The 19,380-nt window shown below is 43.6% G+C and overlaps 1 protein-coding gene across 3 annotated transcripts in view; it reads right to left on the bottom strand.

Moving 5' to 3' along the window:
* Window positions 1-1,440: 1,440 nt before the first annotated feature.
* The window catches only part of LOC121379421 (baculoviral IAP repeat-containing protein 2-like), a 22,824-nt gene continuing 4,884 nt past the window's right edge, over window positions 1,441-19,380 (bottom strand). Inside the window, exons 1-3 of one of the 3 annotated variants that reach the window (XM_041508049.1) lie at window positions 15,943-16,038; window positions 13,740-13,810; window positions 1,441-3,590 (exon numbers count right to left, since the gene is read on the bottom strand). In XM_041508049.1, the coding sequence (XP_041363983.1) occupies window positions 1,709-2,662 (954 nt within the window). In that variant the 5' untranslated portion in view covers window positions 2,663-3,590; window positions 13,740-13,810; window positions 15,943-16,038 and the 3' untranslated portion in view covers window positions 1,441-1,708. Of the gene's footprint in view, window positions 3,591-13,739; window positions 13,811-15,942; window positions 16,055-19,380 lie in introns of those variants that run through there. The other 2 variants (XM_041508039.1, XM_041508058.1) reach the window with 2 other exon arrangements.

Below are 19,380 nucleotides of genomic sequence, written 5' to 3' on the forward strand. Positions count from 1 at the left end.
GGGGTTTTTTCCATCATGCAACCTCTTTTAAGCTATAGGTCTTACCGTTATCTCTGTGAAAATAAACACAAGTTTAATAGGTTTGACGTAATGAAGATATACGTCACTGGCATTTGAGAGAATTATGAAAACGGTTATTTAATGATGATCATGCACATGTCGGCCTTCATTAACGATGCGTTTTGTAAATAATTTCAGTTTGGTTTGACGTAAGAACAAAAGTAAGTGTTTTAGAAATAAAAATTGTGTGTTTTAAAAAAAAAAAAAACTAACGATTTTTGTGCGCTTTTAAAAAACAAATCGGTTCACAAATAACTAAAACTGTAAAACATACCATGTACAAAAACAACTTTTATCGTATTAAGATCGCCATATTATTTTATGGACTGGTGTAGTCTTGCAATATGGACACGTGTCACGTGATTATGACGTAGGGTCTCACTGTGCAGATGTCATCAGCCACTGAAATGCATGTTAACGGGGTGTCACACTGTCCCGAATTTCGCTACGAGTTGCGGCGAGTTCATAACTCGCCACATGTCAGGGGAATGTCGCGGAGATGTCGCCATGTGTCGGCTGAAGTCGTACACATGTCGTCACTACTCGCCACATGTCAGGGGAATGTCGCGGAGATGTCGCCATGTGTCGGCTGAAGTCGTACACATGTCGTCACTACTCGCCACATGTCAGGGGAATGTCGCGGAGATGTCGCCATGTGTCGGCTGAAGTCGTACACATGTCGTCACTACTCGCCACATGTCAGGAGAATGTCGCGGAGATGTCGCCATGTGTCGGCTGAAGTCGTACACATGTCGTCACTACTCGCCACATGTCAGGAGAATGTCGCGGAGATGTCGCCATGTGTCGGCTGAAGTCGTACACATGTCGTCGCTACTCGCCACATGTCAGGGGAATGTCGCGGAGATGTCGCCATGTGTCGGCTGAAGTCGTACACATGTCGTAGCATGTCGTCACTACTCGCATACTGTCGGGAAGTGCCCACAAGAATTTTAAACTGTTTAAAATTCTCGCCGTCCTAGGTCTTCTCGTATCAATCTCGCAACCCACTCGTACATTGTCGTACAACTGTCGTACACATCGTCGCCCCTTGTCCCGTCTTCTCGAGTGATCTCGCCGTCCCAAAATAACTGCCGAGTCATGTGGAATGTGTAATATTGTATGCATGAATATTAAGTAAGTGAATGATAATATTAACAAAATGCGCAATGAACCGACTAAGTTTACATGTCTGATCATTTGAAAGTTTCAGATCTTCGGTAGATTTAATATTGAAGACGGTATTCATCATTAAGTGGTCAGTCTTCACTCATATCTATTAAAGATTCACTGCCTACTTTTTATAAAAGTTACAAAGAATATAGATTCAATAATATAATGGTAATTGGGTAAAAATATCTAAGGAGTAAACACAGCAACAGCTTTGCCTGGTAGCAATTTATAAAACTGGTTATTTTTGCAAGTACTGTTAATTACAGGTAAAAGGTTATTAAGATATATGGCTTAAAACAAGTCTTTGTCCACTTTTAAAAAATCACAGCAAAGTTAAAAAGAATATAGATTCAAAGAGATAATGGTAATTGGGTAAAATTGCCTACGGAGTAAAAGCAGCTACAGTCCTGATTGGTTCTAAGTTATAGCATTAAATTTGTATAAATACTGTTAATGATCTACTTTATATTGTCGTTCTTTACGACAAATAAGTGCGCACAGTTCCTTCTATTTTCGCATCACACACAAAACACGTGTTAGTTTTCTCAATGCACGCTAGACAACTTGGTATGTGACCGCAGGGGAGACACAACATTACTGCTTCTTCTCTTCTACACCGTCTGCACATGCGCTGAAGCTTCAACCTTGAGTTTTCCTCCTTTGTTTTAACAACCACGCTGCCGCCAGTACTCGATTCCACATCCGTATCTTCGGAAATTTCACTGTCAGGACCAAAGATCCGGTCAGAGTGTTGGACGTCGTAAAACGTTTGTCCTGACACTTTGGATTCGTCGTTTTTTTGTAAATCTGTTTTCTCTGCATTGAAAATGTTGTCTTTCTGTTTCGTGTTCAGCAACATTATTGCCTCTACGATACCAAGAACACTGTCCTTGTTGTTTGCAATGATCACTGTTTTCACGTGCTCTTCAGAAAATCCCATTTCTATGACTGTCTGTACAGTTTTGTTGTTGGGGTCAAACACTGTTGTACATGATGCTCCTGTGGGTTGTGTTGTGCCGTGTGAAGGGTCTGACGACTCGTTGTTACTTGAAGAAGTAGTAGTAGACGAAGAAGAAGATGTTACTTGGGCACTGTTACTGGGATCGTTTCTGCTCAAAGAACTAACATATCTACAGTCGGGGGAGAGTCTCAAATGTTCAACATATGGATCTTGCTCTGGTTCCCAGTTCCTGATTGTGATGCCACAGTCAAAACACGTTACACGATCTGCGGACCCAATGTAAAATAAACCACTTGATGCCAAGCTGTGGGGCGTCTGTGTGACATATTTACGAGGCCAGTCCACGAAGGAATCCATCCTTGACACGTAGTCCTTGTATTGAGGCCATTTTGGTTTATGCCTGCACGTGCCTATCTGATTAGACCTCTCGGTCAAACAGACCCCGCCATCAACTTCCACATCGCTGTCCATAGCAGCCCCACTTCGTCTGGTCTGAGTTGTCTCCCCTTACCTCAGTTGCGATTGCATTAAAAGTTTAGATAAACTCATTACTGGGGGGGGGGGGGGTTGTTGGGGTTTTTTTAGTTAAGTTTAACAGTGAACTGTAAATAAACTTTATATATATATTCAATTCCGCTTTGCATTCAGTCTCAATAATTGTGTTCTTTCATCAGTAATATGTATTTTTTTAATCGAAAATGGTTGCTTTTTGTACCTAATATAAAACAAGTTTTACGACGTCCAACACTCTGACCGGATCTTTGGTCCTGACTGTGAAATTCCCGAAGATACGGATGTGGAATCGAGTACTGGCGGCAGCGTGGTTGTTAAAACAAAGGAGGAAACACCTAATATCTTGGACGTTACAGTCAAATGGCGTAAGACAATCTTGAATCACTTTCTATAACAGCTTTTATTTGTTGTTTTGTGATCGATGAATGTAGGTCTTCCTCCAATATACAGCTGACTGGTTTCTAGGACAGAATGTTCTGTTTGTTGTTTTGTGATCGATGAATGTAGGTCTCCCTCCAATATACAGTTGACTGGTTTCTAGGACAGAATGTTCTGTTTGTTGTTTTGTGATCGATGAATGTAGGTCTCCCTCTAATATACAGCTGACTGGTTTCTAGGACAGAATGTTCTGTTTGTTGTTTTGTGATCGATGAATGTAGGTCTCCCTCCAATATACAGCTGACTGGTTTCTAGGACAGAATGTTCTGTTTGTTGTTTTGTGATCGATGAATGTACGTCTTCCTCCAATATACAGCTGACTGGTTTCTAGGACAGAATGTTCTGAAAATCTGATGGTCAGCGATCTTAACAACGTAATCGTAGGCCAAATTCTTAATCAGTCTGTTTCGAAATGGTTTAGGTTTCTCTTATGTACGTGAAAAGGTACCTGCAAGTAAGCAAACATTCTCAATAAATATATATTATATAAAGAAAATAGAAAATAATATTATTATAAGCGAATACTAGTAAACAAATGAAGGAAATTATTTATTTAACGACGCACGCAACACATTTAATTACGGTTATATGGCGTCGGACATATAGTTAAGGACCACATAGATATAAATAGAGGAAACCCGCTGTCGCCACTTCATGGGCTACTCTTTTCGATTAGCAGCAAGGGATTTTTTATATGCACCATCCCACAGACAGGATAGCACATACCACGGCCTTTGATATACCAGTCGTGGTGCACTGGCTAGAACGAGAAATAGCCCAATGGGCTCACCGACGGGGATCGATCCTAAACCGACCGCGCATCAAGCGAGCGCTTTACCACTGGGCTACGTTCCGCCCTACTAGTAAACAAATCGATAACTGAATTTATACGTGACCAAATACAAGTGCACATTGTGAGCGAGTCGGTATATCTCTTACCGTGCCTACATGTCTACTATACGTGTGTTCGTGCCAAATTGTTGGTGGGGATGGTGGGGTGGTGGGGTGGGTGACCAAATACAAGTGCACATTGTGAACGAGTCGCTATATCTCTTACCGTGCCTACATGTCTAGCATACGTGTTTTTGTGCCAACTTGATGGTGGGATTGGTGGGGTGGGTGACAAATACAAGTGCACATTGTGAACGAGTCGCTATATCTCTTACCGTGCCTACATGTCTAGTATACGTGTGTTTGTGCCAACTTGATGGTGGGGGTGGTGGGGTGGGTGACAAATACAAGTGTACATTGTGAACGAGTCGCTATATCTCTTACCGTGCCTACATGTCTAGCATACGTGTGTTTGTGCCAACTTGATGGTGGGGGTGGTGGGGTGGGTGACCAAATACAAGTGCACATTGTGAGCGAGTCGCTATATCTCTTACCGTGCCTACATGTCTACTATACGTGTGTTTGTGCCAACTTGATGGTGGGGGTGGTGGGGTGGGTGACAAATACAAGTGCGCATTGTGAGCGAGTCGCTATATCTCTTACCGTGCCTACATGTCTAGTATACGTGTGTTCGTGCCAACATGATGCTGGGGGTGGTGGGGTGGGTGGGTGACAAATACAAGTGCACATTGTGAACGAGTCGCTATATCTCTTACCGTGCCTACATGTCTAGCATACGTGTGTTTGTGCCAACTTGATGGTGGGGGTGGTGGGGTGGGTGACAAATACAAGTGTACATTGTGAACGAGTCGCTATATCTCTTACCGTGCCTACATGTCTAGCATACGTGTGTTTGTGCCAACTTGATGGTGGGGGGTGGGGGGGGGGGGTGACCAAATACAAGTGCACATTGTGAGCGAGTCGCTATATCTCTTACCGTGCCTACATGTCTAGCATACGTGTGTTTGTGCCAACTTGATGGTGGGGGTGGTGGGGTGGGTGACCAAATACAAGTGCACATTGTGAGCGAGTCGCTATATCTCTTACCGTGCCTACATGTCTAGTATACGTGTGTTCGTGCCAACTTGGTGGTGGGGGTGGTGGGGTGGGTGGGTGACCAAATACAAGTGCACATTGTGAACGAGTCGCTATATCTCTTACCGTACCTACATGTCTAGTATACGTGTGTTTGTGCCAACTTGATGGTGGGGGTGGTGGGGTGGGTGGGTGACCAAATACAAGTGCACATTGTGCGCGAGTCGCTATATCTCTTACCGTGCCTACATGTCTAGTATACGTGTGTTCGTGCCAACATGATGCTGGGGGTGGTGGGGTGGGTGGGTGACCAAATACAAGTGCGCATTGTGAGCGAGTCGCTATATCTCTTACCGTGCCTACATGTCTAGTATACGTGTGTTCGTGCCAACATGATGCTGGGGGTGGTGGGGTGGGTGGGTGACCAAATACAAGTGCACATTGTGAGCGAGTCGCTATATCTCTTACCGTGCCTGCATGTCTACTATACGTGTGTTTGTGCCAACTTGATGGTGGGGGTGGTGGGGTGGGTGACAAATACAAGTGCACATTGTGAGCGAGTCGCTATATCTCTTACCGTGCCTACATGTCTAGTATACGTGTGTTTGTGCCAACATGATGCTGGGGGTGGTGGGGTGGGTGGGTGACCAAATACAAGTGCACATTGTGAGCGAGTCGCTATATCTCTTACCGTGCCTACATGTCTAGTATACGTGTGTTCGTGCAAATTTGGTGGTGGGGGTGGTGGGGTGGGTGACCAAATACAAGTGCACATTGTGAACGAGTCGCTATATCTCTTACCGTGCCTACATGTCTAGTATACGTGTGTTCGTGCCAACTTGGTGGTGGGGGTGGTGGGGGTGACAAATACAAGTGCACATTGTGAGCGAGTCGCTATATCTCTTACCGTGCCTACATGTCTAGCATACGTGTGTTTGTGCCAACTTGATGGTGGGGATTGGTGGGGTGGGTGACAAATACAAGTGCACATTGTGAACGAGTCGCTATATCTCTTACCGTGCCTACATGTCTAGTATACGTGTGTTTGTGCCAACTTGATGGTGGGGGTGGTGGGGTGGGTGACAAATACAAGTGTACATTGTGAACGAGTCGCTATATCTCTTACCGTGCCTACATGTCTAGCATACGTGTGTTTGTGCCAACTTGATGGTGGGGGTGGTGGGGTGGGTGACCAAATACAAGTGCACATTGTGAGCGAGTCGCTATATCTCTTACCGTGCCTACATGTCTACTATACGTGTGTTTGTGCCAACTTGATGGTGGGGGTGGTGGGGTGGGTGACAAATACAAGTGCGCATTGTGAGCGAGTCGCTATATCTCTTACCGTGCCTACATGTCTAGTATACGTGTGTTCGTGCCAACATGATGCTGGGGGTGGTGGGGTGGGTGGGTGACAAATACAAGTGCACATTGTGAACGAGTCGCTATATCTCTTACCGTGCCTACATGTCTAGCATACGTGTGTTTGTGCCAACTTGATGGTGGGGGTGGTGGGGTGGGTGACAAATACAAGTGTACATTGTGAACGAGTCGCTATATCTCTTACCGTGCCTACATGTCTAGCATACGTGTGTTTGTGCCAACTTGATGGTGGGGGGGGGGGGGGGGGGTGACCAAATACAAGTGCACATTGTGAGCGAGTCGCTATATCTCTTACCGTGCCTACATGTCTAGCATACGTGTGTTTGTGCCAACTTGATGGTGGGGGGTGGTGGGGTGGGTGACCAAATACAAGTGCACATTGTGAGCGAGTCGCTATATCTCTTACCGTGCCTACATGTCTAGTATACGTGTGTTCGTGCCAACTTGGTGGTGGGGGTGGTGGGGTGGGTGGGTGACCAAATACAAGTGCACATTGTGAACGAGTCGCTATATCTCTTACCGTACCTACATGTCTAGTATACGTGTGTTTGTGCCAACTTGATGGTGGGGGTGGTGGGGTGGGTGGGTGACCAAATACAAGTGCACATTGTGCGCGAGTCGCTATATCTCTTACCGTGCCTACATGTCTAGTATACGTGTGTTCGTGCCAACATGATGCTGGGGGTGGTGGGGTGGGTGGGTGACCAAATACAAGTGCGCATTGTGAGCGAGTCGCTATATCTCTTACCGTGCCTACATGTCTAGTATACGTGTGTTCGTGCCAACATGATGCTGGGGGTGGTGGGGTGGGTGGGTGACCAAATACAAGTGCACATTGTGAGCGAGTCGCTATATCTCTTACCGTGCCTACATGTCTACTATACGTGTGTTTGTGCCAACTTGATGGTGGGGGGGGGGGGGGGGGGGTGACAAATACAAGTGCACATTGTGAGCGAGTCGCTATATCTCTTACCGTGCCTACATGTCTAGTATACGTGTGTTTGTGCCAACATGATGCTGGGGGTGGTGGGGTGGGTGGGTGACCAAATACAAGTGCACATTGTGAGCGAGTCGCTATATCTCTTACCGTGCCTACATGTCTAGTATACGTGTGTTCGTGCAAACTTGGTGGTGGGGGTGGTGGGGTGGGTGACCAAATACAAGTGCACATTGTGAACGAGTCGCTATATCTCTTACCGTGCCTACATGTCTAGTATACGTGTGTTCGTGCCAACTTGGTGGTGGGGGTGGTGGGGTGGGTGACAAATACAAGTGCATTGTGAGCGAGTCGCTATATCTCTTACCGTGCCTACATGTCTAGTATACGTGTGTTCGTGCCAACATGATGGTGGGGGTGGTGGGGTGGGTGGGTGACAAATACAAGTGCACATTGTGAACGAGTCGCTATATCTCTTACCGTGCCTACATGTCTAGCATACGTGTGTTTGTGCCAACTTGATGGTGGGGGGGTGGTGGGGTGGGTGACAAATACAAGTGTACATTGTGAACGAGTCGCTATATCTCTTACCGTGCCTACATGTCTAGCATACGTGTGTTTGTGCCAACTTGATGGTGGGGGGTGGGGGAGGGGGGTGACCAAATACAAGTGCACATTGTGAGCGAGTCGCTATATCTCTTACCGTGCCTACATGTCTAGCATACGTGTGTTTGTGCCAACTTGATGGTGGGGGTGGTGGGGTGGGTGACCAAATACAAGTGCACATTGTGAGCGAGTCGCTATATCTCTTACCGTGCCTACATGTCTAGTATACGTGTGTTCGTGCCAACTTGGTGGTGGGGGTGGTGGGGTGGGTGGGTGACCAAATACAAGTGCACATTGTGAACGAGTCGCTATATCTCTTACCGTACCTACATGTCTAGTATACGTGTGTTTGTGCCAACTTGATGGTGGGGGTGGTGGGGTGGGTGGGTGACCAAATACAAGTGCACATTGTGCGCGAGTCGCTATATCTCTTACCGTGCCTACATGTCTAGTATACGTGTGTTCGTGCCAACATGATGCTGGGGGTGGTGGGGTGGGTGGGTGACCAAATACAAGTGCGCATTGTGAGCGAGTCGCTATATCTCTTACCGTGCCTACATGTCTAGTATACGTGTGTTTGTGCCAACATGATGCTGGGGGTGGTGGGGTGGGTGGGTGACCAAATACAAGTGCACATTGTGAGCGAGTCGCTATATCTCTTACCGTGCCTGCATGTCTACTATACGTGTGTTTGTGCCAACTTGATGGTGGGGGTGGTGGGGTGGGTGACAAATACAAGTGCACATTGTGAGCGAGTCGCTATATCTCTTACCGTGCCTACCTGTCTAGTATACGTGTGTTTGTGCCAACATGATGCTGGGGGTGGTGGGGTGGGTGGGTGACCAAATACAAGTGCACATTGTGAGCGAGTCGCTATATCTCTTACCGTGCCTACATGTCTAGTATACGTGTGTTCGTGCAAACTTGCAAACTTGGTGGTGGGGGTGGTGGGGTGGGTGACCAAATACAAGTGCACATTGTGAACGAGTCGCTATATCTCTTACCGTGCCTACATGTCTAGTATACGTGTGTTCGTGCCAACTTGGTGGTGGGGGTGGTGGGGGGGTGACCAAATACAAGTGCACATTGTGAGCGAGTCGCTATATCTCTTACCGTGCCTACATGTCTAGTATACGTGTGTTCGTGCCAACTTGGTGGTGGGGGTGGTGGGGTGGGTGACAAATACAAGTGCACATTGTGAGCGAGTCGCTATATCTCTTACCGTGCCTACATGTCTAGCATACGTGTGTTTGTGCCAACTTGATGGTGGGATTGGTGGGGTGGGTGACAAATACAAGTGCACATTGTGAACGAGTCGCTATATCTCTTACCGTGCCTACATGTCTAGTATACGTGTGTTTGTGCCAACTTGATGGTGGGGGTGGTGGGGTGGGTGACAAATACAAGTGTACATTGTGAACGAGTCGCTATATCTCTTACCGTGCCTACATGTCTAGCATACGTGTGTTTGTGCCAACTTGATGGTGGGGGTGGTGGGGTGGGTGACCAAATACAAGTGCACATTGTGAGCGAGTCGCTATATCTCTTACCGTGCCTACATGTCTACTATACGTGTGTTTGTGCCAACTTGATGGTGGGGGTGGTGGGGTGGGTGACAAATACAAGTGCGCATTGTGAGCGAGTCGCTATATCTCTTACCGTGCCTACATGTCTAGTATACGTGTGTTCGTGCCAACATGATGCTGGGGGTGGTGGGGTGGGTGGGTGACAAATACAAGTGCACATTGTGAACGAGTCGCTATATCTCTTACCGTGCCTACATGTCTAGCATACGTGTGTTTGTGCCAACTTGATGGTGGGGGTGGTGGGGTGGGTGACAAATACAAGTGTACATTGTGAACGAGTCGCTATATCTCTTACCGTGCCTACATGTCTAGCATACGTGTGTTTGTGCCAACTTGATGGTGGGGGGTGGGGGAGGGGGGTGACCAAATACAAGTGCACATTGTGAGCGAGTCGCTATATCTCTTACCGTGCCTACATGTCTAGCATACGTGTGTTTGTGCCAACTTGATGGTGGGGGTGGTGGGGTGGGTGACCAAATACAAGTGCACATTGTGAGCGAGTCGCTATATCTCTTACCGTGCCTACATGTCTAGTATACGTGTGTTCGTGCCAACTTGGTGGTGGGGGTGGTGGGGTGGGTGGGTGACCAAATACAAGTGCACATTGTGAACGAGTCGCTATATCTCTTACCGTACCTACATGTCTAGTATACGTGTGTTTGTGCCAACTTGATGGTGGGGGTGGTGGGGTGGGTGGGTGACCAAATACAAGTGCACATTGTGCGCGAGTCGCTATATCTCTTACCGTGCCTACATGTTTAGTATACGTGTGTTCGTGCCAACATGATGCTGGGGGTGGTGGGGTGGGTGGGTGACCAAATACAAGTGCGCATTGTGAGCGAGTCGCTATATCTCTTACCGTGCCTACATGTCTAGTATACGTGTGTTCGTGCCAACATGATGCTGGGGGTGGTGGGGTGGGTGGGTGACCAAATACAAGTGCACATTGTGAGCGAGTCGCTATATCTCTTACAGTGCCTACATGTCTACTATACGTGTGTTTGTGCCAACTTGATGGTGGGGGTGGTGGGGTGGGTGACAAATACAAGTGCACATTGTGAGCGAGTCGCTATATCTCTTACCGTGCCTACATGTCTAGTATACGTGTGTTTGTGCCAACATGATGCTGGGGGTGGTGGGGTGGGTGGGTGACCAAATACAAGTGCACATTGTGAGCGAGTCGCTATATCTCTTACCGTGCCTACATGTCTAGTATACGTGTGTTCGTGCAAACTTGGTGGTGGGGGTGGTGGGGTGGGTGACCAAATACAAGTGCACATTGTGAACGAGTCGCTATATCTCTTACCGTGCCTACATGTCTAGTATACTTGTGTTCGTGCCAACTTGGTGGTGGGGGTGGTGGGGTGGGTGACCAAATACAAGTGCACATTGTGAGCGAGTCGCTATATCTCTTACCGTGCCTACATGTCTAGTATACGTGTGTTCGTGCCAACTTGGTGGTGGGGGTGGTGGGGTGGGTGACAAATACAAGTGCACATTGTGAGCGAGTCGCTATATCTCTTACCGTGCCTACATGTCTAATATACGTGTGTTCATGCCAACTTGGTGGTGGGGATGGGGGTGGGGGGGGGGGGGTGACTAAATACAAGTGCACATTGTGAGCGAGTCGCTATATCTCTTACCGTACCTACATGTCTAGTATACGTGTGTTTGTGCCAACTTGATGGTGGGGGTAGTGGGGTGGGTGGGTGATCAAATACAAGTGCACATTGTGAGCGAGTCGCTATATCTCTTACCGTACCTACATGTCTAGTATACGTGTGTTTGTGCCAACTTGATGGTGGGGGTAGTGGGGTGGGTGGGTGACCAAATACAAGTGCACATTGTGAGCGAGTCGCTATATCTCTTACCGTGCCTACATGTCTAGTATACGTGTGTTCGTGCCAACTTGGTGGTGGGGGTGGTGTGGGGGTTTTTGGGTGAGGGGACGTATTTAAAATAAATAAAATAAAGTTACTTAAAATGTACGCGATGCTTCACACTGGCGTAGTCGGGGTGCGGTGGGGGGCATGGTGTCCCACAATCACACTTAGTTTTCTTTTCTTATGACCTTTTATGTGTTCCTGTCGCCATATAACATGACTCATAGACGGCATGGGTACCCCAACTGACATTGTTGTGATTTGGGACAATACATATTTAAAATAAATAATAATCATAGTACGAGATAATAATAACAATACATTTTCATGTCCATCACAAATGACTCAGAATACTAATAGCACAATCTAATTAAAATTAGCTCCACTATTACATGTGGATCTAACAGCAGCCCGTTGGAGCTCATGTCCAGTTGACCTTTCATTCGACCAATCAAAACCTTACTTGCAAAATCATGCCAGTGATTTCAAAAGAATTTAAAAACATTCGGGATTATGCCGAGGGTATACGAAATGATTCGGGAGAATTACCAAGTATGCCGGAAACTAATTGCAATATAAAATTTTATATAAAATTCGTTTCAAGACGAAAAAAAACCCGTGTTGTTTTGCCATAAAATCTGTTTATACTAGTATACAATCCATAGTTTATTACTGCACTTTTCCCCCTGTTTTTAATGTTGAAATAGACCAACAAGTTCGCCTATTGCATAAATAGTCTCGCCCGCAACGCTATAAAAGTGTAATTGGTCGATATTTAAATTGTTATTTATAGATGAAATGCCACCTGGCCATGGGAGTCCACACAATGCAGTTAGATCTACTGGTAGACCCAGTAGAGCTAATTTTAATCAGATTGACTAATAGCACTTAGTCACTAGTAAAAAACACAATATAGTCACTAGTTGTGACTCCAGCAGACAATAAAAACACAATATTGTAACTAGTTGTGATTTCACCAGACAATAAAAACAGAATATAGTCACTAGTTGTGATTTCACCAGACAATAAAAACACAATATAGTCACTAGTTGTGATTTCAGCAGACAATAAAAACACAATATAGTCACTAGTTGTGATTTCAGCAGACAATAAAAAACACAATATAGTCACTAGTTGTGATTTCAGCGGACAATAGAAACACAATATAGTCACTAGTTGTGATTTCAGCGGACAATAAAAACACAATATAGTCACTAGTTGTGATTTCACCAGACAATAAAAACACAATATAGTCACTAGTTGTGATTTCACCAGACAATAAAAACACAATATAGTCACTAGTTGTGATTTCACCGGACAATAAAAACACAATTTTCAATGTCTACTTACTCTCTACCTGAATATTAGTATAATAATATCCCTACCCCAAATCACGGTCATCTCGACTAATCAGAGTTTGAATATCTTGTTCTGCCGACATTTGATTGGTGGTAAATGCAGGGAGGGCTTCAACGTTAACGATGGGAACAAGCAGTATTCAGAGAGACCGGCCTCGGTGGTGTCGTGGTCGTGCCATCGGACATAAGCTAGTAGGTACTAGGTTCGCCTCCCGGTACCAGATCCCACCCAGAGCGAAGTTTAACAACTCAATGAGTAGGTGTAAGCCCACTACACCGACTTATCTCTCACTAACCACTAACAACTAACCACTAACGACTCCTCTCTTACTAACCATTAACAACTAACCACTAATGACTCCTCTCTTACTAACCATTAACAACTAACCACTAACGACTCCTCTCTTACTAACCATTAACAACTAACCACTAACGACTCCTCTCTTACTAACCATTAACAACACCACTAACCCACTGTCCTGGACAGACAGCTCAGATAGCTAAGGCGTGTGCATACACGTACGAGATAGGGGTATGGAGATGGGGGGGGGGGGGGGGGGGGGGGGGCAAAAATGTAAGATCAAATCCATAAATTCAGGCTAAAACGATAGATATTGTCATAGTGTAACATTTACAACTACGAAGGAAGGAAAAGTGTTTGACGTGCACATTCAGAGCAAGCTGTTGTAGCGCATGCCTGTCCTGGGCACAAGTACCGGCCTCAGCCGGTTCCTCCGTCCAAGACAGGAATCACAACTATATTCAAATGCAATTTCTATATTTAGCTGTTCATGTACGATTCAATGGCTTGTTATTCTGTTACCTGCCATTTAAGCAATAACTTAGATTTTAGTTCATTAGGGCCTAGCAATCAGACCAATTAATGTCAAACTAAATTACAGCAATCAAGGACATTACCCTTGACGTTCTCAACCGCAATCTCAACTCTATCGGCTGGTCCAGTCTGACATTCACCCAAGAGCTGAGTCCTATATTAAAAATCTGTATTACCATGTTGTTAACAATGTTTCGTGTTTGGAAGGAAAAAACACTGCCTACAAGCCAACTTGTGACTTCTCTTATTCATTGAACATTCCGGTAAAACAAAACAAGGAAAAACCTACACTGTGTTAATATATTTGTGCAAAATTAACTCGACCCACATTATTTGTAGTCAATGTAAAAATGCTTAGTGATTCGTTTGCAACCCTATATTGTCAGTAATCCTAATATGAATAAATGTTGGTGTCCAGATTTGGACATTTTCGTTTAATTCAGGCAAACATCGTTGTTACAGAAACGTTACACAAATTTAGAGGGGGACCCGGGAGTGGTCTCAGCATTACTAGTAGCCTATAAATAAAATGTATTTTGAGTTTTATTGGCCCTTGCAATTTTGAGAATTTGAAATGTGACTAAATACAGCAAAATAACCTTTAAGTCATATTTATTTACGGTAAAATTAACTTTTTAAAAACATTGACGTAAGCAGCCTCAAAATTGCAATCACTGAAAAATTATTAAGTTCAAGCCCTGTTGTTAGTTTGTGTACTGTCCGTAGTTAGTTTCTCTTTCAGTTAATCTACCTCAGCCGCTGATAATTTGTAATTGTTATTTTTATTTATTTATTTATTCATCATCATCATCACCATCATCATCATCATCATCATCATTATTGTTATTATTATTATTTATTTATTTATTTATTATAATTAATTTTTCGTTAGTACTGTAGGGACAATATGACGCTATTCACATATCTATGGAAAACGTACACAAAAGGGTCCGCTAAATTCATATACTCCCCCACCCCGTCCCCTGTTCAGAAAATGCACTGTTCGTACAGTACTTAGTATGTATTCCTCCTGTTCCAGATGGTTCGGTAATATGGATCAATAAATACATGTACTTATTTACCGCCTATATACATTTTTGCTGTGAATATAGCCAGCCCTCTTTAGTGGAGGCTATAGACACGGCCTTCGTATATATAGTTACATCGTATATAAACACCGTCTAGTTCAGAGTATTCTTTAAAAATGTAACAATTCCTATCCCAAGTCAGCTGTTATGGCATATTTTGTATAATAATGAATTTGACAAGGTGGAAAATGACGGTGTTTGTGATCCAGATGTTTAGAGTTTTTCGTGTACGACTAATGATAAATTTACCTATAGATGCAAAGGCCTAACTAGTCGGGATTGTCGACGTTTAACATGCTTCTGTTATTAAAATAAATTAATGTATAAGCTTAATATCATTCAGTAGGGCCTACATGTTTTTATTCATATTTAATTACTTATTTTCATTGTTGTTTTTTTTCTTTCTATTTAGCCTACGTCGCAGAGGACGGTCAAGCGTTCTCGTTACACGAGCTTTGTAAATCGTTTTGGCACTGCGGTTATTCGGGGAATGCCCGTCACGTGACTCAAAATAATACGTCACACCTCTGCTCTCCAAATAGCCGTTATTTTTCTCAGAATTATGGACCGTATCCATAATTCAATTATTTTTATAAAATATCAATAATAAGTGTGATATGGTGGTTATGTAGATGGTTCAATAAAGTACTTTTAGGTACAAATCAAATCTATATATTGTCATATAATACTTTGTTGGGTCAATAATTAGGTCAACCATCCGTGACAGAGCGCGTTTAAACGTGTTTCGATTGTTCTAATAGTTGTACAAGGTGAAATTTCATTTTATTTCTTAAAACAGATTTTTTTTGTACGTACGAAATTATTTGAAGACAAAATCCAGTTTGGGCTTCTTACAAATATTAAGATGACCAGAAACACATTGAATATACAGACACTGAAATACTAAACCAGAAAATATATTTAATATGTATGTTTAATCGTAGAAATATTTTATTAGTCAGAAATATCTTACAATGCAACAAACTCAGGAATGTCGCTTTAATATAGAGCCACTAATAGTTTATGCAGAAAAATATATTTGATATGTAATTACAGTCGTTACAAAGTCTCTGTTAGTCGATAACATATTAAAAATGGCAGCAAACTCAGGAATGTCCGTATCATTATTATTAGTATCATTGTAGACTAGCTGTACGTTTATTTTAGATCAGAGTAAATAGATATATATTCTACTTACCAGTACATTTTTTCACAAACAACCTCCAGTTTATCCAAAATTTAACTATTTAGGGATAGTCAGCAACTGAATGTTGCTTACATTAATATAGATACAACACAATCACTGCGACGTATGTTCTAATAATGTCTGGGTTTTCCCAAGTTAAAAATAGATTTTCCGGAAATCACTCGAATCTACGAATCAAACCTCAGGTGTTTGACATTCGTCCACATTATATTATCAAGGTCTCGACTGTATCGTCCGACACAAACATTCTGTACACCTCGACTGTCGAACACGAATCTTTTGTAATAAATAATCGTTGAGCACGAGAGCTTTTAGCCCACTTAGCCCAGTGGTAAAGCGTTCGCTTGATGCGCGGTCGATTGGGCTATTTCTCGTTCCAGACAGACAAAGTCCGTAGTGTGTACTATCCTGTCTGTGGGCTGGTGCATATAAAAGATCCCTTGCTGCTAATTGAAAAGAGTAGCCCGTGAAGTGGCGACAGCGGGTTTTATCGGTGTGGTCCTTAACCATACACATGAATGTCTGACGCCATATAAATACAATGTGTTGAATGCGTTGTTAAATAAAGCATTTCCTTCTTTCCTGCTGCGCGGTCGGTTTGGAATCGATCCCCGTCGATGGACACATTGGGCTGCTTCTCGTTCCAGCCAGTGCATCCCGAGTGGTCTATCAAAGTCCATGGTATGTGCTATCCTGTCTGTGGGATGGTGCATATAAAAGCTACTGATGGAAATAATGTAGCGGGTTTCCTATTTGTCAACATTACCAAATGTGTGACATCCAATAGCAGATAATTAATAAATTAATGTGCTCTAGTGATCTCGTTAAACAAAGCAAACATTTGAACCTATTAGATGGAGATCCGTTGTCTATATAAGTACGATTAAATTAATAATAATAATATTAAATTAAAATATGTGTGTGTGATTGTTGTCTGTGTATGTGGTTGTGCGTGTATGTGTGTGTGTGCGTGCGTGTGTCTGTGTGTGTGTGTGTGTGTGTATGTGTGTGTGTGTGTTTGGTGTAGGTGTGTCTTTACTGTGGATGACTATTGTACTTCTATTTATATACCGACCATTCTTTTTTTACCAATAGACAAATAAATGGACGATGTAGGTGTGTTTCCATTTACAGGCCAGTACCTAGTGTGTCACGTGGGCTGGATCGACTTGGAATCAGACGGACGGTGTAGGTGTATATCCATTTACAGGCCAGTATCTAGTGTGTCACGTGGGCTGGATCGACTTGGAATCAGACGAACGGTGTAGTTGTATTGCCATTTACAGGCCAGTATCCAGCGTGTCACGTGGGCTGGATCGACTTGGAATCAGACGGACGGTGTAGGTGTATATCCATTTACAGGCCAGTACCTAGTGTGTCACGTGGGCTGGATCGACTTGGAATCAGACGGACGGTGTAGGTGTATATCCATTTACAGGCCAGTATCTAGTGTGTCACGTGGGCTGGATCGACTTGGAATCAGACGGACGGTGTAGGTGTATATCCATTTACAGGCCAGTATCTAGTGTGTCACGTGGGCTGGATCGACTTGGAATCAGACGAACGGTGTAGTTGTATTGCCATTTACAGGCCAGTATCCAGCGTGTCACGTGGGCTGGATCGACTTGGAATCAGACGGACGGTGTAGGTGTATATCCATTTACAGGCCAGTACCTAGTGTGTCACGTGGGCTGGATCGACTTGGAATCAGACGAACGGTGTAGTTGTATTGCCATTTACAGGCCAGTATCCAGCGTGTCACGTGGGCTGGATCGACTTGGAATCAGACGGACGGTGTAGGTGTATATCCATTTACAGGCCAGTATCTAGTGTGTCACGTGGGCTGGATCGACTTGGAATCAGACGGACGGTGTAGTTGTATTGCCATTTACAGGCCAGTATCCAGCGTGTCACGTGGGCTGGATCGACTTGGAATCAGACGGACGGTGTAGGTGTATATCCATTTACAGGCCAGTATCCAGCGTGTCACGTGGGCTGGATCGACTTGGAATCAGACGAACGGTGTAGATGTATATCCATTTACAGGCCAGTATCCAGCGTGTCACGTGGGCTGGATCGACTTGGAATCAGACGAACTCGTGTGGAGGACGAAGTTCGTAACGGGGGGGGGGGGGGGGTAGGGGGGCCTCCCCCAGACACGTTTTGAATATTGACCCCTCTTTGGCGCTACCCTGGCGTGTTTTCTGCTGCTTTTTTAAAATCAAGATATTTGGTTTCGTTAATAACATTTATTTGACACATCCCGAGAAATAGTCAGCAGAGTCAGGCGCGTGTGCAGGGTTGGGAGGGGTTGGGGTCGAAACATCCCTAGCTCGTGTACGTTTTCTTTTCACACACATTTTCCGGGGGAGCATGACACACACACACACACACACACACACACACACACACACACACACCCCGCATAAACTTCGCTCACCAGTCACACCACACACACACACACACTGCCTTCTAAAATTCCAGCACAAGCGCGTGCGTGTATGTTTTAAATGTGACAACTGAACTGAACTTTATTTACACTCTGGCCGTAATTCAACGGCATATGAGGTACATTGTAAAAATATAATTAAATAAATAAATGACAAGATGGCACATTCGTCATAATAATGTACATCAGATAAAACAAGTGTATATTTATGGGTTCATTCGAAGACATACATTGCATTATAAAAATAAAATAAAATAGTAAAAACATAGATTTCAGTCAGGGGATTTAAGAATATGCATAATTTGTTTACAGAAAACTGCTAGCTTTCTGAGAACGCCAGTTTTTTTACTGTCAAATAGCATTCTAAATTTATAAATATTTGGTCTAGACTGGCAACACTTTGGCAGAAGTCTTGTTCTTTCATCTTTAAAAAAAGGACAACACAGTATATAATGAAATCCATCACCAATTTCGTTATTTGTACATAGAAAGCATGTTCTATTTGTTAAAGTTATTTTTTCCATCTGCTTTTTTCAATGGGAAGATAATGATTCGAGAGTCGAGCATGTAATAATGGTAACCAATATTTTTTCTCTAAATTGGTTAAATATGACTAGAAAACAATATTTGATATAAACAGTCTGTAACAAGATGCTTTACATGAGTTAACAATGTCATTGTGCCATGTTTGTAAGAACAGATCCTGTAATCTTAAAACAATTCTTTGTTTTAATAGATTTATATCTGGTAGCTGGTTACACTGTTCAGTCCATACATTACTATATCCAACGTCATCCAAAACAGATTTCATTAACTTTAACCATTTATGATCACACATTCCATTTTTTTTAATCATTCAGCAATAATTCATAGTACGAGATAATAATAACAATACATTTTCATGTACATCAAAAATTATTCAGAATACTAATAGCAGACAATAAAAACACAATAGAGTCACTAGTTGTGATTTCATCAGA

This window comes from Gigantopelta aegis, chromosome 2 (assembly GCF_016097555.1).
Source record: "Gigantopelta aegis isolate Gae_Host chromosome 2, Gae_host_genome, whole genome shotgun sequence".
Taxonomy (NCBI): domain Eukaryota; kingdom Metazoa; phylum Mollusca; class Gastropoda; order Neomphalida; family Peltospiridae; genus Gigantopelta; species Gigantopelta aegis.